Below are 25,128 nucleotides of genomic sequence, written 5' to 3'. Positions count from 1 at the left end.
GGCCCTACGGCTGTGTCCTTCCCATCTGCCTGGGCACCTTGAGCCACCACCAGGGCTCTGCTTCAGGCGAATCCTGGAGTGTGGCCTCGGGGCCCCGGTGGCTCTTTTGGCCATGCCTCCATGGAGCAAGAGGGGTAGGTTCTGGGGCAGGCAGCAGGACAAGGATGGAGCTGGAGCCACCCGACCTCATGGCTCCTGTGCTTGTTCAGTCACCCGCAGCTCGGGATGAAAGCCGAGAGGACAAAACCACCATCAAATGCGAGACTTCCCCCCCGTCCTCACCCAGGACGTTGCGGCTGGAGAAGCTGGGTCACCCCGCGCTGAGTCAGGAGGACGGGAAGAGGTAAGCGGAGCACCCGTTGGCTCTCAAACCACTCGTTTGAGGATTTGTGGGGGGGAAGTGTGGGGCCGTGGGATGGGCTGGGGTTTGCTGTGGCTTGTGCGCTGCTCAGGAGTAACCTCAGGCTTTGCTGTTCCTCTCCCCCCTCCATCCCCAGCTCCCTGGAAGAGCAGGCCAGCAACCTCAGCAGCAACAGCAGCCAGGACTCCTTGCACAAGGGCTCCAAGAGGAAGGGGATCAAATCTTCCATCGGGCGCTTGTTTGGGAAAAAAGAGAAGGGCCGCTTGATTCAGCTGAGCAGAGAAGGGGCCACAGGGCAGGGTCTGTGAGCAGCTCCGCTCCCAGGCGGGCTGGGCGGGCATTTTCTCGGGCCGGGCTCTCTGCATGCCTCCTGGCACTGTCTGGCTTCGGGGTGCTGTTGGGGTTGTAACCCCAGAGGAGCAGGGACACCCCTGCTGGGCACCCCTGGGGACGTTGGAGCCACTGGCTTTGGGCTGCCTGCAGGTTCAGGGCAGTCAGATCCTGGTGCTTTCAGCCCCATGGACCTTTCAGGCCTGAGCATGGCCCAAATCTCTTTCCCTCCCCGTGGCACCTCCCTGATTTTGCACAGCCCTTTGGTGGGAGCTGCTTTTCCACACCTAAACCCTTTACTGCGTCAATGCCGAGCATCTTGAAACAGGAGGGCTGGCAGCTGGGGATCCCTGTGGGCTCCCTGAGGATGCGGGGGGCTATGAGGGTGGGTTGAAAATCCGTGCTGCGACGGCGCATCCCCGACACCCCGGTGCAGTGCCCTGGGGGTTGTCACACTGACCCTGGAGACATCGCGCTGACGCTGGGGACATCACGCTGACCCACAGGTGTTTTGCCCAACAGTGCTGCTGACCGACACAGAGGTGGGCATCCAGGACCCTCTGGGACTCGGCAAGCTGGGTGCTCAGGCTGAGAAGGATCGTCGCCTGCGGAAAAAGTGAGTGGACCTCCTTCTGTGCCCCAGCAAGAAAATGTCCCGCCTGGTGGCTGCTAAGCCATGACACAGGGCTGGGGATCGCTGAAAAGACTTCTTGCCTTCACACTCTCATGAGCCCTATTAGCTCCTTTATTGCTTTGCTGCCAGCTGATTCTTGCTGCCTGCACTCTCTTCCCTTTCGAGAGCTGTTCCCTTCTCCTCAAGCTCCCAATAAACCACTCTTTTGTTTCTGTTCCCTCCAGGCATGAACTTCTGGAAGAGGCTCGGAGGAAAGGATTGCCCTTTGCCCACTGGGATGGCCCCACCGTTGTCTCCTGGCTGGAGGTGAGGCAGAGCACGCCCGCGCATTGTCCCCACACGCCGATGGCTTTGCAGTTGCTGCTGGTCTGCAGTGTGCTCCCCTGGCAGGGGTACAGCACCCCACAGCCCCACCGTGCTTGGTCCATGCACAGCATGACCATTGCAAAACAGCTCATGCTCAGCAGTTTCTTCACCTGGCAAAGCCTCGAGCCCCTCAACGTGCCCTATAGAATGGGTGTTCGGTGCCAGTGGCAGTAGGGGCCACTTCCCGAGGCACGGAGATGTTTTCTCTCCTCCCTGGTTGAGTAGGGAGGTGGCAAAGGGGCGGTCGTGGAGCCATTTGTAGGTCCAAGTGAGTGGAGCTGGGGGAGCAGAGCAGATCCCCAGATCTCTCGTGGTCTGCAGGGTTGCACTTTGGGGTGTCCTCAAGCTCTGAGTTGAAAGGCTCCGTGGGTGTTCTTTCGCTGTGCTGTCTCCATGAGATATAGGGATGCTGCTCTGCCTACAAGCCATCTGTGCAAGGTCCAAACAAAAAAGGAGCCCCCCGTGGATATCCAGCTTTGATACTGCGTTTAAACCGGGCGTCCTGGACCCCTGCCAGAGGAAATGAGGGTCTGTGCCCTGGGCAGTCACCAGCTTTGCCCTGTTTCGGCAGCTCTGGGTGGGAATGCCTGCCTGGTACGTCGCTGCTTGCCGAGCCAACGTGAAAAGTGGAGCCATCATGTCAGCCTTGTCCGACACCGAGATCCAGAGGGAGATCGGCATCAGCAACGCGCTGCATCGCCTGAAGCTGCGCCTGGCCATCCAGGAGATGGTTTCGCTCACGAGCCCCTCGGCACCACCCACCTCACGGACAGTAAGTGCCCCATCCCACGGCTGGTTTTCCCTTTTCCCTGGCTCCTTGGAACCACTGTGGCTCGTTGTTCCCCAGGGAGCCCCAGTATTGCAGGCAAGTGCAGCCAGAAGGGGTTCTCTAGCATTCAGCGCAGGCTGTGGATGGGGTGACATCCCCTCACGGAGCAGTAAACCCACCAGACACGTGTCCTCAGGCACAAAGGTAGTTTACTGCCATCAAGTGTGAAGCACTTTCCTGCCTTGAGGGCCCAGCAGACGCCCGCACCCTCACCCACAGGGGCTGTCAGCAAGGGGCTGACTCTGCAAAGCAGCCAGCGAAGAGCAAAGCTCAGGGACTGTCTGCTCTGGAGGAGATAAAATCTGACCCAGGCAGCAGGTTTGATCTGCAGGGCCAGCATGGTTATGCACAGTCATTTTTTCAGTCATTTCAATACAAAACTTTTCCCGAGACCATCTGAAAATTCCTGGTGCAAGTCAGAGTGGCTCCAGATCCCAGCCTTGCTCTGCCTAGAACAGGGAGCGGATGTCAGGATCATGTCTTGTGCTGGTCCCTAAAGCCCCCGAGGGGTTAATGGTGCTCCAGTCAGCCAAGACATGTCTGTAGAAATACGGACAGCAGAAAGAAAGGCCCCAGGCATGCCCTCAGATGGCCCTGTCTGGCGTCACAGCTGTCAGGGACAAGCCTGCAGGCTCCGTGAACATAAAACCAAAGTATAAAGGCAGCCAGAGGGCCAGTGGTCCTTGCTGGGCTCTCCGTGGCTGCATGGACAGCCCAGGGTGCGCAGGGGCAGTGGGGTGCCACCAGCCCAGGAGGATACAGGGATGCTGCAAGGTGCCCCCCGGTGCCATCCCAGGTGTGAGGGTGGTCTGGTCCCCCTTCATCTTGAGCCAGGCTCATTTCCATCGTGAGCTGAGGCCATGGTGGGTCACCCTGACCACTCTGCCCTTTTTCTCCTCCAGTCCTCTGGAAACGTCTGGGTCACCCACGAGGAGATGGAGAACATGGCGACGTCCACCAAGACGGTGAGGCTGGGCGCCCCGCTGCCGCCGCGGCGTATCGGTTACCACGCTGAGCTCTGGGCGTGCATTAACGCGCCAAACCCCAGGAGGGAAGGGGATCTTTGCTGTGTCTCATGTGTCAGCTCATGGCCAGCACATTGCACCTGTCTAGAAACCGTCTTTCAGCCTTTAATATCCCAACAATTTCTAAAGCTGGCTTAAAAACCGTCAGATGCATTTTCCTTCGTCAAGCCCCCGTGGGTTGTGCTGGGTTTCTAGCATAGCTCGTCTGTCGGTTGTGAATTAGACAGAAGGGAAAGACAAAAACGAGGGTGATCTCAGACAGATGCATGAGTCTGAGTCCCATACTGGTCAGCCTGTACCCAGAGAAGTCACCGTCTAACCTCCATTGACTTTAGTGCGCCCAAATATTGTCCCCTCTGTCTGTCCCTACCACTGGCTGATAGCTTGGGGTCCCTCAGGGGGATGTGGCCGTGCTCCCAAAGCCTCTGGGCCCTTTGGAGAGAGGTATCCATGCTCCCCTCTCTGCAACTTAATGACCCCATATTCACGTCTCAGAGCAGGGGCAGCATTTTGGCTCTGTTGTGTGGATGAGGCGTTTTATTGAAGCTCATGCCCGCTGCCTGGGAAACACAGAGCTTGTAACTGGCAGGTGCCTTTTGGGGACAGCGAGCTCAGGGTTACGGCAGGGGTTGCAGCCCTTTCCCTCGCAGGTTTCGCAAGTTTGAGAGGAACTAGTTCAAGGTGACAGGGAAAAACAGCTGCAAAATGGGCAGATTGCGTTAGGCAGCCCCTCTGGGAGGTTGTGATCCATGAGCTGAAGCTTAGATTTCTCTGCATCTGTCTTTGGGTGACCCAAGAGGTACCCATGTTACCCAGGACAGACGCATGAGCCCCAGGTCTGTGCCAACTCCAGCCCAAGACCTGTAAACAAAGCCCCATCCTACATCCTCCTTGCTTGCTTGAGAGGTGGGGGGAAGTTTGGGCCCCATGGGGCCGGGTTGTCCCCAGCACCCTGCTGGCAAGGCTGAGCCCCCCAGGCCCATCTGGGTCACGCTGTGCCGAGGGTCCCCTGCACTGTCACAGCGCAGCGCCGCCGGGTACTGACTTTACCTGTCCTTTCTGTTGACATGCTGCGTGTGTCATGCTTAGGACACAGAGGAAGGCAGCTGGGCACAGGTGAGGTCCCCATTGCACTTTTTTTCGGTGGGGTTGGCATGGGAGGGAGAGACGGACACCACGGGGCACCCAGGGAATGAGCTTGGGGCATCAGTATTCAGCAAGTCCTGCTTGGAGCTGAGCCTGCACCCGGTGATTACGCCTCTGAGCCATCTCTTGGGCATGGGATGGTCCTCCTGGGACCTCCCACCAAGAAGTGCCCTTCTCTGCTTCAAGCTGTGACTTTTTTCCTGAGCCATCCTCTGTAAGACACAGTTCTGGTGTTAAAAATCCCCACCTAAGACTGACCAGCCACCCCGGGTGGGGGGCAGGTTTCAAGCTGCACAGATGTTGAGGTTTCACCTTTATTGGCCCTGAGTTCAGGATACAGAACATTTTCATGGACTGGAAAGGTGGGAGGGAAAAGTCCTGCTTGGTTCCATCTCTTCTGGTTTCGATGATTCTCAGTTGTCTTAACTTTTCTTCTGGTGGATTTTATTTCCTTTTTGGACCCAGAATCAGCTTGCAGTGAAAGTGACTGGATGTTTTGCTGCCCAAAACAGACCTTTTATCATTTTGAAATCACAAAATAGAAAGTTTGGTGATTTCTAAAAATCGGTTGGGAAAGCAATAAAATATATTTCCTACCTAGTTGTTTCAGCTTTCCTGAATGTGCTTTTTCCAGAAGAAGTCAGTCAGAAAGTCCCTTGTGCTTGCCTCGTGGCTGCTGCCCTGTCTCTTTGGGGCACATGAGCAGGACAAGGACCATGGCCAACAGGACTGTTCCCCCCAGCTCCTTCAGTCCAAACTGGGGTTCATCTCCTCTAGCCCATGTTTAGTCCTCAGGACGGTGACCCCCAGGCTGCAGCACTGACCGGTCACTGGTCACCGGTCTTCTGGGATTATCTGCAGCTCTACCAAGCCCTGGTTTCTCCCTAGTTTGTCCATTCGCTTTCACAGACACTGGCCTATGGGGACATGAACCATGAGTGGATTGGGAATGAGTGGCTGCCCAGCCTGGGCCTCCCGCAGTATCGCAGCTACTTCATGGAGTGTCTCGTCGATGCACGGATGCTGGACCACCTCACCAAGAAAGATCTCAGAGTGCACCTGAAGATGGTGGACAGCTTCCACCGGTGAGTGCCCTCCTTTGGGAGGTCCTTGGGGCGCAGCGCCTGCACGTGGAGCAGAGGATGGGGGAATTGGAGGGATTTTCCCCTGTCTAGGGCAGGCTCAGTACTGAAGGATGGCACCTGGGACAGCTGGTGTGGGCAAAATAGCTCCTTCCAGCAAAACTGGAGAGGAGCAAGCCTTCTTCTGGCTGTGGAACAAACCACAGACAAAAAAAAAAGGGCTCATCCCATCTGATCCCCACCCTGTGTCCGTGGAGGCTGCCAGAACCCCTCAGGCTGGAGCAGCTCCCATGGGCAGGTTGTCCCTTCCCTCCCCAGGCCCCAAGTATCATTGCTTGTATTGAGGTACTCTCAGACAGGTAGAACAGGGTAAAACTGATGGAATGAGGAATTACGATGAAAGGGAGGGATGCTCCCCAGGTTCTGGCTAAGATTTTCCCTTTGTGCTGTGTCTGTGATGACCCAGTGCTGCACCGAAGCATCCTTTGGGCACATGGAAAACAAGTGGGGAGGGGGGTTCCTCTGCAGGGTCCCTCCAAGGTGCCTGCCCCCGTGATGCTGAGCCCTCCTGAAGGTTGAGTGGTCTCTCGTGTCCTTGCAGCACCAGCCTGCAGTACGGCATCATGTGCCTGAAGAGGCTCAACTACGACCGCAAAGAGCTCGAGAGGAGGCGAGAAGAGACCCAGCATGAAATCAAAGGTCAGCAGCCGCGTACACCACGCAGCTCTGGGAAGGCTGGTGGGAAACCTCCAGAGATGCCCAGCAATGGTCCCTCTCCTGTATTCTTATCACAGCACTTGCCAAGGGAAAATCGGTATTTCTGAGCAACACCCATGCCCGTAGGGCTGTTCTCCGTGGGGAACTTCCTTGCAGTATTCCCCAACAGATTGCTCCAAGTACCTTTGAGCAGCTCACCTTGGTCAGGCATGAGGAAAAAGGAAGGTTGTCAAGACAGGAAAGATCTAGCCCGAGCTTTGGATCAACTTCTGCCCCTTTGAGATGCTCAGGACACTCCCCAGCTTGCTCAGCCTCCCCTTCTCCTTTGGCTGTCCTGAGATTTCCCGTGCATCTGGCTGCTGCTTAGATTACAACTCATTATTGATAATGCCCCTAATTAAACCAGCAACCCTGGGTTCTTAGGATTAATTTTCACAGTTGCTTTCTGCTTGTTATTTCAACGTTCAGTTTGATAAATTGAGGCGAGCTGTTGCTGGCACTTGGGTGCGTGGTGTTGCTGCTGGCCCAGGAAGAATCATCCCGGGATCAGCCTGGGGCTGTGAGGCAGGGTTCCAGGACATCGTCAGGTCCCCACGCAACCATGAGCACGGGCTGAGCTGCCCTGAGACACGTCCTTGCTCTTCTGCAGACGTGCTGGTGTGGACCAACGACCAGGTCATCCACTGGATCCAGTCCATCGGGCTTCGCGAGTACGCGAACAACCTCGTTGAGAGCGGGGTGCACGGGGCGCTCCTGGCCCTCGACGAAAACTTCGACCACAACAGCCTGGCACTCGTCTTGCAAATCCCCACACAGAACACGCAGGTAGGGGCAGCATCCCTGGGGTGTTTTGGGGGCGGGTGGTGGGCACGGGACATGGCTGTGGCGTGACTCCAGCAGTGCCACCAACCCTGCTGTGCTCTGAGCACAGCACTCAGGTGGTGCACGGGCTTTTTCTCTGTCATCCCTAGGGTTTCCTGGGTTGGGGAGTTGTGCTGGGAACTGCTCCCATCGATGGGGAGTGTTCATTTGATGTTATTTTCAGGCTCGACAAGTGCTGGAGAGGGAGTTCAACAATCTGCTTGCATTGGGCACAGATCGAAGGCTGGATGATGTGAGTACCAAACCGCCCAGGCCTGAATCGTGCTGGGTGCCTGTTCTTGTTCAAGAAACAGGATTGACAGGACCTCTGCTCTCTCCTGCCTTGCCCTGGGGAGTCAAGCAGTGCATCATAGACTCTAGAGCAATTGCAGGAGCAGTGGAATAATTTAAAACTAAATTAATTTAAAACTTAAAACTGGTTGTGGAGGCAGATGAGGTAGGGTCTTGTGCATCTTTTCTAGTGCTCGGTGGGCTGAATTTGAAGAGGACCCAACTGGCTTTCCTTGCCAGCTGCTTTAATATTGCCTTATAGAGGCACAGACATCCTGTGCATGACACATCTGTGGCTGGTAAAGCTGGTGGGTTGGAGGTGCCCCATGATGCAGACAGAAAGCTGTTCGCATTGAGTCACTGAAGGTGGGAATTCATCTAGATCTGTCCTACATCCAGCTTCCTTGCATGAAGTATGATAGCAGACCTGGTCAGGACTCTCTTTAGAGCATGAAAACAAGCAGGCACTTCCAGATGCCATCATCTGTGTAAGGTTAGATGCTTCTCTTTGGGTCCTTGCTGGGGCTCCCGTGTCGGTGTATCCAGGGCATCTTTGCAGGCAGGGTGAAGAGAAGAGAGAGGCAAGCTGGCTCCTATGTCCTTAGCCCAATTTGATCAGACACTTCTGCACAGTTTGGGATGGCCTTGGCATACTGGCACGCGCTCAGTTAGGTGAAAGCAGTGCCAGGATCTCACGAGGGCTGAAGGTCCAGGCTGCTGGGCTCAAACTCGCTCTTCCTTCCTAGGGGGATGACAAAACCTTCCGGCGAACCCCGTCCTGGCGAAAGCGCTTCCGCCCACGAGATGTTCACAGCATCAACATGCTCAGTGGCTCGGCCGAGACGCTGCCCGCCGGCTTCCGTGTCACCAGCCTGGTGCCCCTGCCACCCCCATCCGCCCCTGCCAAGAAAATGCCCCCAGAAGGTCGGTCACCCCCTTCCCCTCGGGTCCCCTTCCACCACGGGGAACCTCACAGCACGTGTGGGGATGGCGTGTGGGGATGGCGTGCTGTTGGGAGAGGAGAGGGAGAGAGGTCTGCCGGTTGCCTGCGATGCTGAATTCAGCCAGCAGAGCTGTTGTCTGCTGTAAATGGTACTCCTGGGGGGTTATTTCAGACCCTTCTCTGCTGTGAGGTTTCTTTGTTTTGAACTGCGAGAACTAGGGCGAGGGCTGGATGGGGGCCGTGGTGGCTATGGCATGAAATGGGGATGTGTAACCCACCGTGGCTGTGGCACCTGGCTCAGAGCCTGCTGGGGGGCTCTGGAGGGAAGCAGCAGCCTGACCTGAGCCAGTCTTGTCCATCCTGCCTTTTGGAAGCCATCCCCAAAGGGACTGAAATAACCAGACCAACTCAGTCCAAGCGCTGCTGAGCAGCGACGGGCTGGCAGGGACTTGCTTTGACACCCTTGCTGCCCCTGCTGCCGGCTGTCATGTGGGTTTTAACGGAGCGCATGTCCCAGGCTCTGCCCCAGCACCATACAACTCCCTTCTACAAGTTGTCTCGGTCCCTTCAGAAGCTGTAGGGAGGCACAAGCTCTGGCTAAGTCACCCCGGTTTGTCCCCTGGACCAGGTACCCCTGTGCCACTGTCCCAAACCACCTGAGATGCAGAGGCAGCTTCAGCAGGCTCAGCAATGAACGTGTGAATGAGAATTACACATTGTGCTTCACATTCCAGCTCCAAGTCCAAGGTTCAGTTCTCCTCCTGTTTCCAGATTTGCTCAAATTTCACAGCTTTCTACTAGTGGTTTAGGTCTTTTCTGTATTTTCCATGCCATCCCTAAAAGATGCAATTCTCAGCTGGCCAAGGACAATAAAACCTGGGGCAAAATCCCAATGACCGACAGCCCCCAGATACAGACAGCAGGGTGCTCGCTGCCCAAGAGTAAGGAAGGATGGCAAGTGGTAACTTTCCAAGTACCCTAGAGCCTTGGGTGAAGGCCAAACATACCTCTTCCTTTGACTCATGTAGCTTTAGTGCACAGATGCTGCCTAATAAACGTGTTGGTGGGAAGCCGAGGGCTAATTGGGGCAGTCACTAATTTCACGCTGCGCTCTTTGATTTGCTTCCAGTTGGTGCCTCTGGGTCGCCACGGCTGGAGACCTCCACGGTCCGGACGTACTCCTGCTGAGGGTCAGCGTGACGGGAACCAGCCCGGCCCTGGGTACGTGCGAGGAGGACTGAGGCCTCTGACCTGGGTGGGGGCCAAGAGGGGAGCAGGAGGACCCGGTGTCCCCCACTGGTGTCACCCGGGCAGGGTGTCTGCTGTCACCAAGGTCTGCCTCGCTGTGGGGGTGTATGGAGACCTCAGCGGTGGGGGAACAGCCTGCTGCTACCTGAGGCTCACAGGACCCTGAAATGATGCAGAAGAGATGCTCGGCATCCTCAGCACATACCAGTTGTCCAGTCCCTGGGGTCCCCAGGATGCCACCCTAGATGTGGGGTCCCCGTGGGGTGAGGGAAGGAGAGTCTCCAGGGACCCTGCTGTGCCCCAGGGCACAGAGCTCCATGCCAGAAGCTTGCACCACCGACTGGCTGGGTTTGTCTGCTTGTGGGTCCCCAGACAGAGGTGCACCACTGTCCTCATGGTGCCTTTCCCACTTTGTTTCTCAGCACATCCCCACTATCCATTCAGCCACGTGCTGGCTGCCTTTCAGGACAAGGCCAGAGCCCAGCCTGCGCCTGTTCCTTGGCCCAGACCAACAGATGCCGCAGTGCTCCTGCCATGGACCGAAAAGGATGCTCTCCTTTCTGCTTGTGCACCCCGCTGCTTCCCCCGGCTCCCCGTGTCTCCCACCCGTGGCTTTTCTGCCCACCCCACACTGCACCAGCCAGGCTAGAGGTGCACTCTCCGGGTGCCAGCTCCATCGCTGGTGGAAGTGTGGTGCAACCCATCAGAGATGCGGAGACGCCCGGAAAGCGGGCTGCGACATTTGGAAACGTTTCTCCTGCCTGGTTCACATTGCCAATATGCCACAGGCTGCTGCACCGGCACACCGGAGCTCCTCCAGGCATCAAGGACACCGCTGCCCGCAGGACTCGAAGCCAGGGAGGATTCAGGCTCGTCTTCGTGCGAAAATCCTGACACTGGGGTGAATGGGCAAGGAGCTGCCCCTGGGACAGGACACGGGGGCTGAGGCCAGTGCCAGGGTGGGCGCTGCGCAGGATGGGGCAGGGACCGGCTGCCGTGGGGGCAAGGAGCGGCCAGTCGGGGCATTTTGGGGTGCTCACACGGCAGCTCTGCCAAGGGCTGCGTGGGGAAGGGCTGGACCGCCCCATCCGGCTCGCTGCCAGCCAGGACGGTGCCAGGACCGTCCTTGGGGACCGGGGAGACGCGACGGGGGCACCCGGCACCCCAAGATGTGCCCATCCCTTCCCTTCTAGGTGCAGAGGAGATGCTCTCCTCCTGCCCCCAGGCTACGGGCAGGGATCGATCCAGGAGGCTCTCAGCTCTTCCCATTTCTCCCCCGTAGGGTAGGATCTCTTCGTCTCCTCATGCCACGTTTGCCTTGTGTGGCCCCTATTTCTGATGTGATATTTATTGATGGCTGGAATGACCTATACTTATCATGTGCTGTCTGGAAGTGCAATATCTGAGAGGCTATACAGTCACGATGTCTTTTCGGTGTATTATTTGCCTAATACAGTATTAAATATTTTTTTAATTTGAAGAGTTGGTGAGCCCTTTATATCGATGCCCCCTTTCTTTCGTCATATTATTGGTACTGCATGGACTCCAAACCCTGAAGTGGGTCAGGAAAGGATGTATGTGTGTTCCAATAAACAGGATTTTAAAGCAGTGCTGGCTCGAGCCTTCTTTCTAGAGACCAAATTAAAAATATAATTAATCTTTGGAGCCCAGAGTTAGCGTTGCCTGCTCCCCTGAGTGCTTTTGAGTTACAGGACTGAGTCCCAGTTGTAAGCCAGCGGACTCACTGGTCTCTACAGGGCTGATTTGAAGTGTGGGACACCCAGGTCCCATCACTGAGGTCCAAACGGTGCCCTAGGATTTTCTCATATGGAGAACCCCCTAACCTGGGGGGTTTGGAGAGTTTTGCACAACATGAAACAGCAGTAAAGGAGGCCCTGAGCAGTTCAAACAAGAATGCCTTTATTAAAAAAAAAAAAAAATCCAAATAAGTTAGCAAAAATAATAATTAAAAAAAAAAACAACAAACAAATGGCAACTCCACACAGCGTTCAGTAGAAAAGCCGGCGAGGGCAGCCCGCGAGGTGCCAGCCGGAAAGAGACGTTGGTCAAAGAGCATCTTGGAAAAAAATGAGCAAGCGACCCCAGCACACGCAGTGGCCCCCGAGGAACGAATGCCCCCGGCCGGGGAGACGAAGCCGTGCCCGACGCTGGTCATGGGGACCGGGGGCTGCTGCCAGCAGGGAGCTGCGGCGCTGCCGCAACCCCACCTCTCCCCCTTTTCTTTTTCCAGCTGGCGGGAGCTTTTGGTGAAGAGTTGGGAAAGGAATCGAGTGGTTTCAGCGGTGTAGTCCACGGCGCCGGAGGGATAAATACAATTTCCAGTGGCTGGACCCTTCCAGCATCTCATTCCCGCCCCGTTACCAGCTCGGAGAGCCGCCGGGGTTTGTGCCGGCTCAGTTTTGAACCCGCTCCTCCTGGAACGTCACGGCCACGTCCTCTACGGCGATGCTCTCCACGATGGAGGAGAGCGAGTGGAGGTTGCGGTCCTCCGCCGCGTCGTCAGGCAGGAGGTGATCTGTGAAAAGCAGGGGTGACGTCTGCTGGGGATGGCAGCGGGACAGGGACAGCTCCTGCTTCGTGTGCAGGGGACCCCGTGCCTCCCCACGTGGCCGCAGTGATTCAGGCACCTGCACCCAGCTCCCACCCTGAGGGCTGAGACCTTCCCCTGGAGATGGCAACGGAGAGTGAAACTTTTGGAAATTTTTTGGTTTTATTCCCAGTTGGAAAATGAGATTTAAGTTTTCATCTTCTGGGGGAAAAAATTAAATAAATAATATAATAAAAGAAAAAGAAAAAGAAAATGTGGATTTGGAAGGGGTTAACTGCAAAACCGAAAATAAACCAGCAGCTGCACTGGGACATGGGGAGGGCGAGGTAGTGCAGGGCGGCGATGGGCAGCCAAGCCGCGGGACGGCAACAGAAAAAAATCCCTCATGGGGTCTGGGGCGCCGAACTGCTGCCGTCCAGTTCCTCGGCTCATGGGGAGCCAACGTCCCTGGGGGATCAGGCAATGGGAGAAGCCTGAGTGTGCTCAGCACTGAGCCAAGGCGGCGCTGGAGGATTTATGAGCCTCGGCGGGGCTCATCCCTCCCGGACAGCAGAAGTCTGCGGGGTGGGGAGAAGACAAGGCTCCTTTTGTCCTCCACCCCGAGCATCCCCCAGGGGAAGCTTTGGCTCGGTGACGTCCCAGGGCTGTGGTGTCCCCCCCCCAGCAAGACTGCGGGATGCAGGGACGAGGCAGGGAGGACCTTACCCGCAGGGTTGGTGCCGAACTCCAGCTGGGTGCTCCACTCGGGGCTGCAGGACGAGCTGCCAGACCCGCACTCGCTGGCTGCCTGCAAGGAACCGAGATGCCGGCCGTGGGTCTCGCCTCCAGCCCGGCCAAACCCCACCGGCTGCCCCCCGAAACACCCCGGGGTGCCCCCATCACAGCAGCACAACGCCCCTGTAGGATGATGGGCACGGCCCTCCTCACCCTGCCTGCAAAGCAGACAGTGACATTTGGGGTCCCCAGGGACCCATCAGTGCCAGATGCACCATTAAGCACCGTAAGGGCTGAAAAAAAAAAAGGGGGCTCTGGACCAGTGGCCATCCTCTCAGTACAGGTTAAAAAAGTGTCTCTTTACCCAACAACTATGAGAAAGGTGCTAGAAGCAGATGAACATCCTTGGGCAAAACAGCTTTTTGCTGAAAATCATCTAATCAAGTTAAATAAAAGATGTCACATGGGCTGGGCACCCTCAGGCTGTCCCAAGGGGCTTTCTGGGGACGATTTTTTTGCAGTTTGATTTGTGGACTTGGGGCTGAAAAGATTTCACAGAAAAGAGCTGACAGCCTGAAAAATGAGAGCGTTACTCAGCAAAGCTCAGAAGTAATTTTGTGTGTGTGTGTGTCTTCATCTTTCAGTCTAGAAGCAGATGCCGGCCTGGGTTAAACTCAAAATGGGGTTTGTAGGAGCAACCCGCAGGACCCATCCGCTGGTTGTAGCAGCTCAGAAATTGAATTTGGCTCTGGGAGGTGGTCATGCTCTGGCTGTGGGTGGGGGGCGCAGTGGGGGGGGCTTCACCTTGCCAGGGCCAGCCCATGGGCACCCAGCACCACGGAGCTGAACCTCCAAACCTTGCTGGTGAACCCCCAAACCTTGGGTCCCAGCTTGGTCTTGGCTGCCGACGCAGCTAGTTCGTTAGCGGTTTGATTTATTTCCCACTAAAAAAATGGAAATTCTTAAGGATAAGATTTTTCTTTTTGCCCAGAATCCTGCATTTTGTGCTCGATATGTTCCCCCCTGCCCCTGCCTGGGAGAGCAGCCCGCAGGGAGCAGCGGCGACGCGGGCACGGGTCCTGCTTTGGGCCCTTCCATCAGCAGGGGCGCGGGGGCAGCCGACAAATCCAGCTGAATTAAACCCAAGCGGGCACGGTGGCTTTGCGCTGGGAAGCCCCAGGGGTGTTTTGGCACAGAGCCTCGGGCTGCCGTTAGCCCTTTGTGCAGCTCTTGGGGGACCACGCGGGGCTGCCCCGGCACCCCTTGGTCTAGAAGCGGGTGGCTCTGCAAAGGCCACTTCTCGGTGCCTGCTGCAGAGTCCCTCTCTGTCTGTACCTATGTCCATCTGTATCCGTCTGTAGATTTAGATAGCTATGTAACTGTAATACCTGTGTAATCTAGATATCTATATAATGTATATAATCCATATCCACATGTGTCAGCTGTGGCTGCCTCTTCTGTGTCTCTGCCTACCACTTCTAACCACGCCACCTCCCTCTGTACCAGCCATACCTACACCGATGTCTGTAGCTTGGCACTTCCATGCACAAAGCCTCAGCAGCGGGAAAGTATGTGTGTGTGTGTGGGGGGGGCATACTTTTATTTATTTTATTTTATTTTATTTTATTTTATTTTATTTTATTTTATTTTATTTTATTTTATTTTATTATTTTATTTTATTTTATTTTATGTCACTTTATTTTAATTTAATTTAATGTTACTTTATTTTATTTTATTTTATTTTATTTTAATTTATTTTAATTTTATGTTACCGAACTTTACATTTCTTTGTTATTCATGCCTTTAGGCTCCCTCCCAAGCACCCACACCACGCTCAGCGCAGTGCCCAGCTCCAGCCCTCCCTACGCCCGCTCCTACAGCCACAGCCCCCTCCCTACAAAGGGAGCTCTCAGCCCCTTTGCCCAGCGACCTGAGCCACCCTGCGCTCACTAACCCGCAGCAGCAGCACCGGCCTCGCACCGGGTCCCGATCCTGCCCTCCCAGCACCCCGCAGCCCCCCCCTCTGTCACCGAGCACCCCCCCGCCACCAGCCCCATCCCGGGAGGGGGTCGCGGCACTCACGGCGGGCTGGGGGCCGGCGGGGCGGTAGCGCAGGTCCCTCTGCTCCCGCTCCTGCTGGTTGAGGGTGCTGAGCAGGCTCTGCAGGCGCTCGATGTACTGGATGGCGCTGCGCAGGATCTCCACCTTGGGCAGCCGCTGGTTGGGGTTGAGCAGGGTGCTGCGCTTCAGCGCCTCGAAGGCTTCGTTCACCTTCTTCAGGCGGCGCTTCTCCCGCAGCGTGGCCGCCCGCCGCCGGTCGATGGAGACCGTCTTGCGCTTGCAGATCTTGCAAGCCCAGGGCAGGCATTGCCCGGGGCAGTGCTCGGCCAGGGCCGAGTCCTTCTCCTCCAAAGCCACCCTGCTTTCGGGGCACAGGGCCACCTCGGGCCGCTCGGGGAACGCCGCCGGCTCATAGCCCTGCAGGCGGGAGCCCAAGAAGTTTTCCCCGTCGTAAAACCTCTGGTCCGGGAAAAAGTAAGGGTTGGTCTCGAAGAGCTCCATGGGGGGGACGTGCGTGCGGCTCGGGGACGGCTGCTCCGTCTCCCCACGCCAACTGCTCGGTGCCATTTAAACCCCGGCGCTGGCATTAAACCACGGAGATAAATATAGCGAACCTAAAAAGGAAACCTGAGCCCACCCTAAGCTGCTTCCTCGCATCAAAACTTGTCCGTCTGCGGTCGTGCGCTCGCCCTCCCCGCGGGGATTGCGCTGCCCGGGGGGGAGCTGGCACGGCGGGAGGGCGGCTCGGCAAACGGGGGCTTTGTTTGCGCCCGTGGGTGGCACCGGGGCCGGTGGGTGGCTGCCAGCTCCGTCCCGCATTCCGGTGTCATCTGGTCCCTTCAGTTACGGGGTGGTCGGGGTGGGGGCAGCCATGTGGCTGGCACCCACACCCCTTCGTGGCACCCCGGGTCTGCGCCATCCCCACGGGCAGAGCCCAGCTCCGCTCAGCTTCTCCCCGTCGCTGCCCCGTGCCCCCCGCGTTTCCCACGGCCGCATCCTGCCGGGGTGCAAAGGCCTGGTCCCGCTTCTGCTGAAGCCGTGGGGAAGCGGAGGAATCCAGCCCGGAGAGGGGTGGTTCTCACCTTCCCAGTGGGGAAACTGAGGCACGGTGATGGGCTTTCTGTGAGCAACAGCGGGGTGCTGGGGTTTTAACCCTTCCCCGGCCCTCCCAGGACACCAGCAGCATCTACCCAGCTTTGTCTTTAATCCAGAGGGTGTTTTTTTTTTCCACTGGGAACGTCAGAAACCATCTCCCACCTCCTCCTATTCCTGCTCCGGGCCAGATTCCAGCCGAGGGATCGGTCAGTGGAAAGAATGTCAGCCAAGAGCGGGGCCGACCCTGCTGGGATTTTCCTTCCCCAAATCCCCCTCCCTGGGGAGGCGCATTCCCTGCGCCCACCCACCGGCACCCTGGCTGACTTTGGGTTCATTTCTAGCCATTTTGGGGCCCACCATGGTGCTCTGCTCCCAAGGGACATCCGTTTGCCAGCAGGGGCAGTGATTTCTTCACGGCCAGGAGCCCTGAAACGTCCCCTAGTTCTGCTGCCAGCTCTCTTGGGCTCGCAACACTGGGAAATCGCTGTCCCCACATTTTTACCACCTAGAAAATACCTGCAGTTATAACAGCAGGGACTGCAGCCATGGGTCCAGCACAGACCCTGAGCATCCTGGGCTCAGCCAAAACCCTTAAATACTCGAGAAGGAAAGAAATCAGGTCGCAGGGTTGGTCCCCGTATTAGGCAAAATTATTTAAATGGTTATAAAGGGGCAGGATTCATCCCCGAGAGCCTGGAGAGTGTCTGGCACAAAGCTGTTAGGAGGGGAGAACCCAAGCCAGGCTGAGGAGCAGAGTGGCTCGCTCGTGGGGACCTGTGCTGGGGGCACTCGCTGGTGGGCACAACCCTGGTGAGCTCCCGGGTGAGGGACACTACAGGAACCAGCCCGACTCTACCATGCGGATGGGTTTTTTTTTAATTGCCAAAGTGTGTTTGGAGGATGAGGACAGCAGCGGTGACACAGCCAGCCCCGCTGGGCACGTGGCAGGGCCGTGCAGCAGAGCGGCCAAGCATTTAGCACTTCATAAAACAGGGGCAGCAGCGCTGCAGCCGGCGCAGGGGCTTTCCCAGCCAGGAGGGAAGCAGGGAGAGACGGGGGACGAGGCAGCCCCCACGGGCCACCAGGGTCACTGAAACCCCACAGCAGGAGAGCCAGGAGGCAGCCTGGGGGCACCCAACCCTGGAGAGGGGGACAAACGATGGTGCCACCTGCGATGGGCACGGGGGAAGAGGCATCGGGCGGGGGTGCCAGCCTGAGCACCCACATTCACTTCAGCTCTTTAAGGGCCCCCATCCAGGCTGTCACCGATACGGGGACCTGCCCACGGTGCTGTCCTCCATCCCAGGTGCTCTTTGCATGCTCTTTGCCCAGGGTCCCCGTAGTCCTGGGCACAGTGTGGGGACACAGCGCAGTCTCAAAGCCGGCTCACGCACCCCCACGGCTGGGCACACAGCCACCATCCCTTCCCCAGCCCCACAGAGGGCCCCGGGGGCTCCCATCGCAGCCCCCGGCACCCTGCGTACGGCCCCGAAGCTGGGCAGTTTTTCCCCATAGGTGCCCAACGGCGGCTGCAGGCTGCGCCCCGGGTAATTCGGAGCCGTCGGGGGCTTAGGGCTCTGCTGCCGGCTGTCAGGTTAGCCCGTGATGGATGGCGGCGGCTGGGACGCACACAAAGGCGAGGCTGTGTGCGCGCCGGGCAGAACGTGCTGCGATCCGTCACGGGGTGACCTTCCCCGGCTGGCAGAGGAGGGGGCCCCCGGCCTCGCGGGGACGGCTCACCCCGTCACCGCAGCCACGGGGCTCGGGCTAAAAATACCGCCCCATTGAGAAAATCTCCGTGAGCAGGGCTCGTCTTCGCCGCTTCCCAAGCCGGGGAGAGGTGCCTGGGGGGCTGTTTTGCTCTCCCACCGCGGCCGAAGGTCCCGGTGTGCTGTGTTTTTGTTGAAGCCTATAAGCACGGCACGGCTCGGTGCGTGGTCCCCGCGCTGGTGGTGGGGTTGGCACCGGTGGGCTCCTTCCATAGGAAAAGGGAGGAAAGTTCGCTTGTTTTAGGGGATGTCCAAGTTGAAGGCAGAACCTACCCCACTGGGTGAAGGCACTGGTGGGGAAAAGAGGCAGAGGGCAGCACAGCAGAGACCACCCCGCTGTGCTGGGAGGAGACCTGCCCCGCAAAGGGCTCTCACCGAAAGGCCACCTCCAGCGGGACTGACCTCCCCACAGCCCCCGGCACCCTGCTGCCCCGCATCCCCTCTTGCTTTCCAGGCTTGCCGACATCCCTTCCTGCAGCCGTGACAAGTCGTAACATATTTGGGAGCAGCTGCAGGCGGCGGGGAGATGCTTGGCTCGCTCCCCGCTCCCGGCCGAGGAATGCGGAGCAGACCTCTCCTCCGACACCCGGGATTTCCGACGTGCCTGCTCGCCGGAGATTTGGGATGGCGACAGCTGCTTGGCCGGGATGGGGCTGCGGCACTGCCTGCCCCGTTGGCCCCATCCCCGAGAGCTGGTGGCTTTGCAGAGCCGTGTCTCGGCCTGCTGGGGATTTGGGACTGGTCCTGTTCGGCCCACGGGGATGGCGTCCTGCTGCCTGTCCCCAGCTGGGATGGGAGCAGCGGTGGCAGGACCTCCCTCACCCCGAGGTGTCAGCTCACCCAGCTTGGGCTCACCGATGTGCTGGGAGGTGGTGGGATGGGGCTGCTCGTGCCCCCATGGTGCTCAGCATCCTTGCCTCCCCTCCCCTGCCAGCCCCGCAGGCTCCGTGCCTCAGTTTCCCCATCAGAAAATCAGATATTGATATCTCTGGAAGTATAAGGCCCATGCCTCCACCCCCCTGCCTGTAGGATCCCAGTCCAGGGACCCCGCTGGGTGCCCTCACCCACCAGTCCACTCCCTGGGCGATGCTCTGCCCCGCTGCCAGCACCAAACCTCCTGCATTTCTGCCACCCCCACGCCCCTCCCTTGCTCCGTGGCCCCACAGCCTGGACGTGGCCCTTTCCATTCCCAGCCCCCAGCCCCAAACTGCAGCAGGATGGGGCCCCCCCAGTAGATCCCCGACCAGGGAACCCCACTGCAGGTTCTTGCAGGACCCCCCCCCCCCCATCCAAGGAGCATCTCCAGCGCGTGAGAGGCAGCTCCTCCAGGGTCCGGGGCGCTCGGGTTGTCAACAACGGGGCTGGTTTTGTGGGGCAGGGGCTCTGGCTCGGCGAGCAGGAGGACAGGTGGGGGTTTGGAGGAAGCCCCATGAATGCGAGGGATTCAGCAGGGACATATGGTGGCTACCCGACCCCCCGGCAGGGACAGCTGTCTGGGACAGGGGATGGCGCACGGCCCGGGGACGGGCGCTGGGGACAGCAGTGTCCCTTGGCAGGGGACAGCCCGTGGTGGGGAGCATGGGGGGGGGGGGGAGTCCCGTGGCGGGGTGACCATCGGGTTGTCCCCATCCTGGGCACGTTCCCAGAGTGGCACGAGTGGCCCCAATGGCCCTGGGGGCTGATGCTGGGGGGTTGGGGTCTGGTGAGCAGGGGGAGACAGGGATCGGCACCGCGGGGATTTAGGGACATGTCTCACCGCTGCGTTTTCCTGCCCCAGCTCCGCGGGACACCAAATCTCAGCACAAAAAGGGGTGACCCCCCCACCACGGGGACAACTCAGAGAGCTTGGGGGGAGGGAGGGCAGCGGGAATTTCCTCATTTTGGGAAATGGTGGAAACCATTCCATTTTGGGAATGTTTTCCATATGGTGGAAAGGGTGCCCCCCCCGTGACATGGCAGCGGCGATGCCCTCACCCTGCAAACTCCCGTCCTGGGGAGGCTCCCTCCTGTGTAATCCCAGGCTGGCCCCCCCGGGGCTGGTTTTCCCCCTTCCTCTGGGGGGGGCCGTGCCTCCGACACCCCCGGTCCCTCTCTTGCGTGCTCAGCTGTCGGTGTCAGGCCCGGTCAAGCTGCTGCTGGGAGGGGGGGGGGCTGTGGGTTTTGCTTTAGAAATGGGGTAATTTGTCCGGGGGGGGGTCCCCACATCCCTGCAGGGCGGGGGGCGAGCTCCTTCCAGTACGTCTAAAACACAAAGCAAAGCCAACTCCCGGCTCCCTGTGGGCAAAAACGCCTTATTTTGTGCAGATTTGGTGAGCCCGGACTGCTGTAGACCGACGGGAGAGGGCACCAGAAGCCGGGTTATCCGCACACCGCAGCGGAGGCAGAGAGCAGCTGGACCCCTCTGAATCCCCTTTTTTTAAAGGAAAGACCCCCCCCCCACTTCCCTCCCCAGGACCCGGGGTGCAAACCCCTCGTACCCGTGCTGAGAGGGGGAACCGGGACCTGGAAGTCCCTGGGGCGAAGCCCTGGGGTCCGGCACCGGCACCCGCCGTGGATGAGCCCAGCTATTCATTTCCCACCCCCCAGGGAGAAAAATCCCGACGTTTGTTTTTTCCCGCGGCGTAATGACCCCAGCAGGTGCTTTTCCTGCCCAAGAGCTGAAAATAGCGCCCGGGGTTTGGCTTCCTCCAGTTCCTGCACCCCTCCCAGGCCCCCGCTCCTCTTTTGGGTCAAAACATCCCAATCCAGGGAGGGGAGGCTCGAGGGAAGAGGGGGGACTTCCCGGATACCCTTTCCTTTGTGGTTTTTGTGCTTGGCTGGAGGTGAAACTGTCCCGGGGGAGGAATTTTTGCCCTAGGCTCTACCAGCTCTGCTTGTCCTCGGGTCTCTCCTGGGGTCATCTCAGCGTCCGCCCCATCAGGAGGGACAGGAATGTGCCTTGAGGGGGGGGGCTCATCCTTTATATTCCTCCTGCAGGAGCTGTGTCCTCTGTCCCCCCACCAAGTGCTCATGGCCAGGGTCTGTGCCGCATCTGCTCCCTTTGGCCCCATCGACCTTGTTGCTTTGAAGGGGTGAAATGGCTTGGGGGGGGGGGGTGCTGAAATGCTCAGCCACCGATGTTCGGGCTGGTCTCTGCTATATCTGCAGCATGTATTTAGGGAGCCAAAACTGGGACCTCCGCTTTGTCCCTTGGCCCTCGGAGGGGACCCTGGGGCGCACCCCAGTATCTGCATTGTCCTTTCCCCATGCTTCTCCGGTGCCCGTGCCAGGTCCCCTCTAAGGCCGGGGGACATGCAGAGGTGCGCTCATTCCACCTCCCCATCCCTCCGTGACTTTTGGGGAAGGCAGAGCAGACGTGAGGCCAGGTTTCACCTCTTTCATCCCCACGGGAAAGCACAAGGGATGGGGACACAGGGGGAGCTTCCTTCCCCTGCTCTGTCCCCGTGTCTCCACCCTGGACAGAAGAGACAGACACAGTCGGCAAACGCGGCTTCAGCTCCTGGTGGGGAACGGCTGCTCCTGCGGCCGGGGCCGAGCCCTGCTCCCAGGTGTTCTCCAGCAAGCCCATCTGGGGGGGAGGGAATTGCTTGGGGTGGCTTCATGCATGGTCCCGTGGGTGCTCAGGGCACCCTTGCACAGAGTGCACGCAGCTTTTGCACCCTCAGACGTAGAGGAAATAGTGAATTGTGCAGCCTGACGCCTTCAGAACAAGTCTGAGGTTTCTGCCCTGCAATCTGGTGCTCCTCCATCCCATCCCATCCCATCCCATCCCATCCCATCCCATCCCATCCCATCCCGTCCCGTCCCGTCCCGTCCCGTCCCGTCCCGTCCCGTCCCATCCCATCCCATCCCATCCCTCCTCAACCTTTCCATGAAGGCAATGTCTGCATCCCCCCTCACCCCTTCTCTGCCCCCCAAGACCTATGAGAACAGTTGGGGTCCCTCAGCACCCCGAGAGCTTCAATAGGAGCCAGAAGGCTGAGACCCTTTGTCCCCTGTGGCACCGAAAGGCCACCATTGGCACCCCAAATCTGCACCACCTCCTTCGTGGCTGGCACTGAGCACCGGGGCCATGCAGCATCTGGTGGTGGCAGCGGGTCCTGGGCATTTGCCACGTCCCGGGGCACCAAATCAATGGGGTGAGCCCCAGGCTGGGCCCTGCACCCCAAACCCTCCCAGCCCAGGGGAGGAAAGGCAGGAGAAGCCACCGGGGACTTGTGGCCGCGCGTTCCCGAGGAAGGCAGCCAGCTGTGGGAACGTCCCTCCCGAACTTGCCAGTGTTGTTCCACGCAATGCGAAAATCACATGTCCCGCGGCAGCGGCAGTGCTGCTCGCTCCTCAGGAGCCGTCCCCCAGGGATGGGGGCTCGGACGCTGTTTTCTCTGGCGTTCAGACATTTTGGGTAATGTTTGCGTTGCTCTGGGACCACGGGGAACGGGTCCCAGCTGGAAGAGGAGAGGGAACCGGGCAGAAGATGCATCCCCTGTGCTGATAAGGAATTTTCCACATCTTTGAAAGGAATCTGTAGGTTTAGGCACATGGGAAGGATCTGAGCAGCCTTTCCTGCAATATAGGGGAGCTAGCCAATGAATTTCTGTCCTGATTTCAGTTCTGGAAATAGCACGACTCCAAGAAACCTTTCAGCTTGGGGAGGTTCAAAGGAAACAGCGCTGGCGGCAGCAGGGCTCACGGCCGGCGTCGCCTCCTGAGCTTGAGCTGGGTGGAAGAGGAGCTCTTGTGCTGGAGGGCGGCAATGGGGTTGGGGTCTGGAAGTGTCTGAGCGGGGGAAAAGCCCTGCTGCCGAAATCAAGAGCTGCCCAGCCAGCTGAGGAAGACGTAAGAGGCAGCTGGAAGCTAAAGCCGGAGGATTTCAAAATAGAAATACAGGACAGATTTCTAAAGTGAGAAACACAAAACTCAGCAACAGCAGTCATGGGGATGGGACCTTCCCAATGGGGCTGCCCACGCGAGGGGACAGCTCCAGGAGGCACCGAGCTGGCCCAGCCCGCTCTCCCCAGCCGCTTTCCTACATTGCTGCCGTTCCTTCACCTCCTCTTCTCCCTTCAACCCAAATCCTCATCTTCCACCACCCCTATGGAGAGCAGGGGGACAGTGGCCACTATCCCCAGCCCACCACAGCCCCAGGCCTGGGGCTGACCCTGGGGTGTTCCGCGTACAGCACCCTGCTTGGCTCTTTATCCCCTCCCTAGTACTTCCCCCAAGATCGATCAGAAAGTGATTACACCATCTTGGGGGCCCATTAAGAGATGAGATTTAACCCCTTTATTCATCTTTTGTAGCAAAGCAAGACTTGCAGGGGCCACATTTTTCTTTTTATGCTTTCCTCCTTTTTTTTTTTTTTTTTATTTCTTTTCTCTTCTGGGAAGTTGTGGTTCTGCCAAGCCTTTGCCCCGGAGGGAGCTGTCATCGCTGCCGCCTGCACCGCAGCGCTCACAGCCCCGGCTCCTCCTCCCCCGGGCACGGCTCGGCAAGCACCATCCTGCCTCGACACGGGCTGCTTCAAGTGAAAAGAGGAGCTCTTCCTACAGCGCCCGGCTCGCTCAGGGGCTGCCCACGGAGGCCAAAGGGGTTTCGCAGTCCTCTGACTTACGGCAGTGGAAATATTTAACCCCCTTCTGCTCTGCTTGCGGTGCTGAGCCTGCTGGAAAGGGTGCGCAGGAATAGCTCTTGGCCGGCGGCCTGGCTCGATAACGCTCAAGGGGCTCCCTGGGGATTAAAATAGGTCCCGCACGTGGTGGGGGAGATACGGCGGCGAGGAGGCAAAGGGCCTGGGATGGGGTGCAGGCAGGGCCAGCGAGCCGGCAGACCTTTGCTCTACCCCACTGTCGTGCCAAGGGCACCACTGGCGGAGAGCTTGGCGGGTTTTGGCACTTCGGGACTTGTTTTCCCTTCCATCGGGTGATGTCTCAGCAGTTTCTCCTGCCAGGTTCAGGCTGGTGCCGGGAAAGCACAAAAAACCCCGTGAGCATCCTCCCGGCACCCAGCAACAGGGACCTGTGTGCCCCAGCTCCCCAGCCCCGCTGCCAACCCGCTGTAAAACAGGCTGCAGGGCTGAGATGTGCCTGGTGGGAAGCGTCAGTCCCCGGGGAAGCAGCCGTCCCTCCGTCCGTCCTGCGGGACAGGGTGCTTCCCAGCAAAATCTGGGAGTCCCGTGAATCGGTGGCAAGCTCAGCTTCTGCAGGCAAAAAAGAGCCTTTGCAGTGTAAAAAAGAGCTTGAAAATGTGGCCGGCGCATGACCTTCCCACTCCAGATCCCAAACAAAAATGAAGGGACTTCATATTTGGAATCGTCTCCAAGGAATTCTCTCTAAGCTGTGTCACAGCTGCTAAGCATCTGCCGCAAGTCCCGAGCGCTGCTGGGGATCAGCGCCCTGCGAGGCACCCGAATGGCTTCCCAGGGCCGTGCACCCCATCAGACAGCACTAAAGCAGGGGACGAGCCCAGGAGCAGCCCCGTGTCCCCAGCAAAGTCCCACCAGGGCCCTGTGTCACACAGGGACGGGTGGCCCTGGGGCAGGCGCTACGGGCAAGCATCGATCTGCGGCACCTCGGCACGACGGAGGCACCCTTGGAAAAGCTTCGGTCGTTCCCTTTGTTTGCTCCGTCTTTTTCTCCCTGTGCCAGCCTGTCCAGACCCACCGGACTGTGGCATTTAGGGTCATCCTAATTAATATCGCACGGAGACGTCAGCCCACCGAGCACACAGCCCTGTGCTGCTGGCACCGGCCACGCTCTTAATTAACTTCCCTAATTAAGAGGCCCCTTTCCACGACCAGAAGGCCTCTGGGCTGGCTCCCAGAACTGAAGAGGCAGAGAAAACCTCAACATCTCCTGCGCTGAGCACCCACGATGGCAGCTTGGGGCTGCTCTTCCTGCAGGGAAAGCGAGGCAGGAGGGGTTCTGCAGAGAAGCGGTGGGAGGAGAGGAGCTCCCCACGCCCCGACTCGCCTCCTGGGAGCAGCGATTCCTGGCTGCTGCCGAGCCCCGGGGGTGCAGCGGGGCTGGGTGCTGCTCCGGCACGCCAAGCCCGCTCTGCATCCCCTCCCATGGCAGCCCAGGTTTGGACC

The 25,128-nt window shown here is 58.6% G+C and overlaps 2 protein-coding genes across 9 annotated transcripts in view; one reads left to right on the top strand and one right to left on the bottom strand.

The window, feature by feature from the left end:
* The window catches only part of PPFIA4 (PTPRF interacting protein alpha 4), a 54,960-nt gene extending 43,520 nt beyond the window's left edge, over positions 1-11,440 (top strand). For 5 of the 7 annotated variants that reach the window (XM_083812939.1, XM_083812943.1, XM_083812941.1 and 2 more), the window contains 14 exons: positions 210-343; positions 498-661; positions 1,214-1,307; positions 1,550-1,631; positions 2,263-2,463; positions 3,423-3,485; positions 4,635-4,661; positions 5,601-5,776; positions 6,375-6,472; positions 7,140-7,315; positions 7,536-7,604; positions 8,389-8,566; positions 9,715-9,806; positions 10,256-11,440. In XM_083812939.1, coding sequence (XP_083669065.1) covers positions 210-343; positions 498-661; positions 1,214-1,307; positions 1,550-1,631; positions 2,263-2,463; positions 3,423-3,485; positions 4,635-4,661; positions 5,601-5,776; positions 6,375-6,472; positions 7,140-7,315; positions 7,536-7,604; positions 8,389-8,566; positions 9,715-9,773 — 1,521 coding nt within the window. In that variant the 3' untranslated portion in view covers positions 9,774-9,806; positions 10,256-11,440. The remainder of the gene's footprint in view (positions 1-209; positions 344-497; positions 662-1,213; positions 1,308-1,549; positions 1,632-2,262; positions 2,464-3,422; positions 3,486-4,634; positions 4,662-5,600; positions 5,777-6,374; positions 6,473-7,139; positions 7,316-7,535; positions 7,605-8,388; positions 8,567-9,714; positions 9,807-10,255) is intronic. The other 2 variants (XM_083812940.1, XM_083812944.1) reach the window with 1 other exon arrangement.
* A 133-nt stretch (positions 11,441-11,573) lies between these two features.
* On the bottom strand, positions 11,574-16,609 carry MYOG (myogenin). 2 transcript variants are annotated; one of them, XM_083812954.1, is made up of 3 exons: positions 15,199-16,609; positions 13,108-13,189; positions 11,574-12,369 (listed from the first exon to the last, which is right to left on the bottom strand). In XM_083812954.1, exons 1-3 carry the CDS (start codon positions 15,742-15,744, stop codon positions 12,248-12,250), a joined length of 750 nt encoding a protein of 249 aa, XP_083669080.1. In that variant the 5' UTR covers positions 15,745-16,609; the 3' UTR covers positions 11,574-12,247. The 2 variants fall into 2 exon arrangements, with proteins under 2 accessions (XP_083669080.1, XP_083669079.1); XM_083812953.1 differs by having other exon boundaries at positions 12,240-13,189.
* Positions 16,610-25,128: the final 8,519 nt, after the last annotated feature.

Source organism: Anser anser (assembly GCF_964211835.1).
Source record: "Anser anser genome assembly, chromosome: 27".
Classification (NCBI taxonomy): Eukaryota; Metazoa; Chordata; class Aves; order Anseriformes; family Anatidae; genus Anser; species Anser anser.
This window is presented reverse-complemented; position numbering and strand designations above follow the sequence as displayed.

What these genes read in the sequence shown, in the direction of transcription:
- MYOG (XM_083812953.1), bottom strand. Translation starts at nt 15,744, where the DNA reads ATGGCACCGAGCAGTTGGCGTGGGGAGACGGAGCAGCCGTCCCCGAGC. An exon ending in CCGCCGGCCCCCAGCCCGCC is followed by an intron (nt 13,190 to 15,198) that starts GTGAGTGCCGCG and finishes GGTTCCTTGCAG; the next exon opens with GCAGCCAGCGAGTGCGGGTC.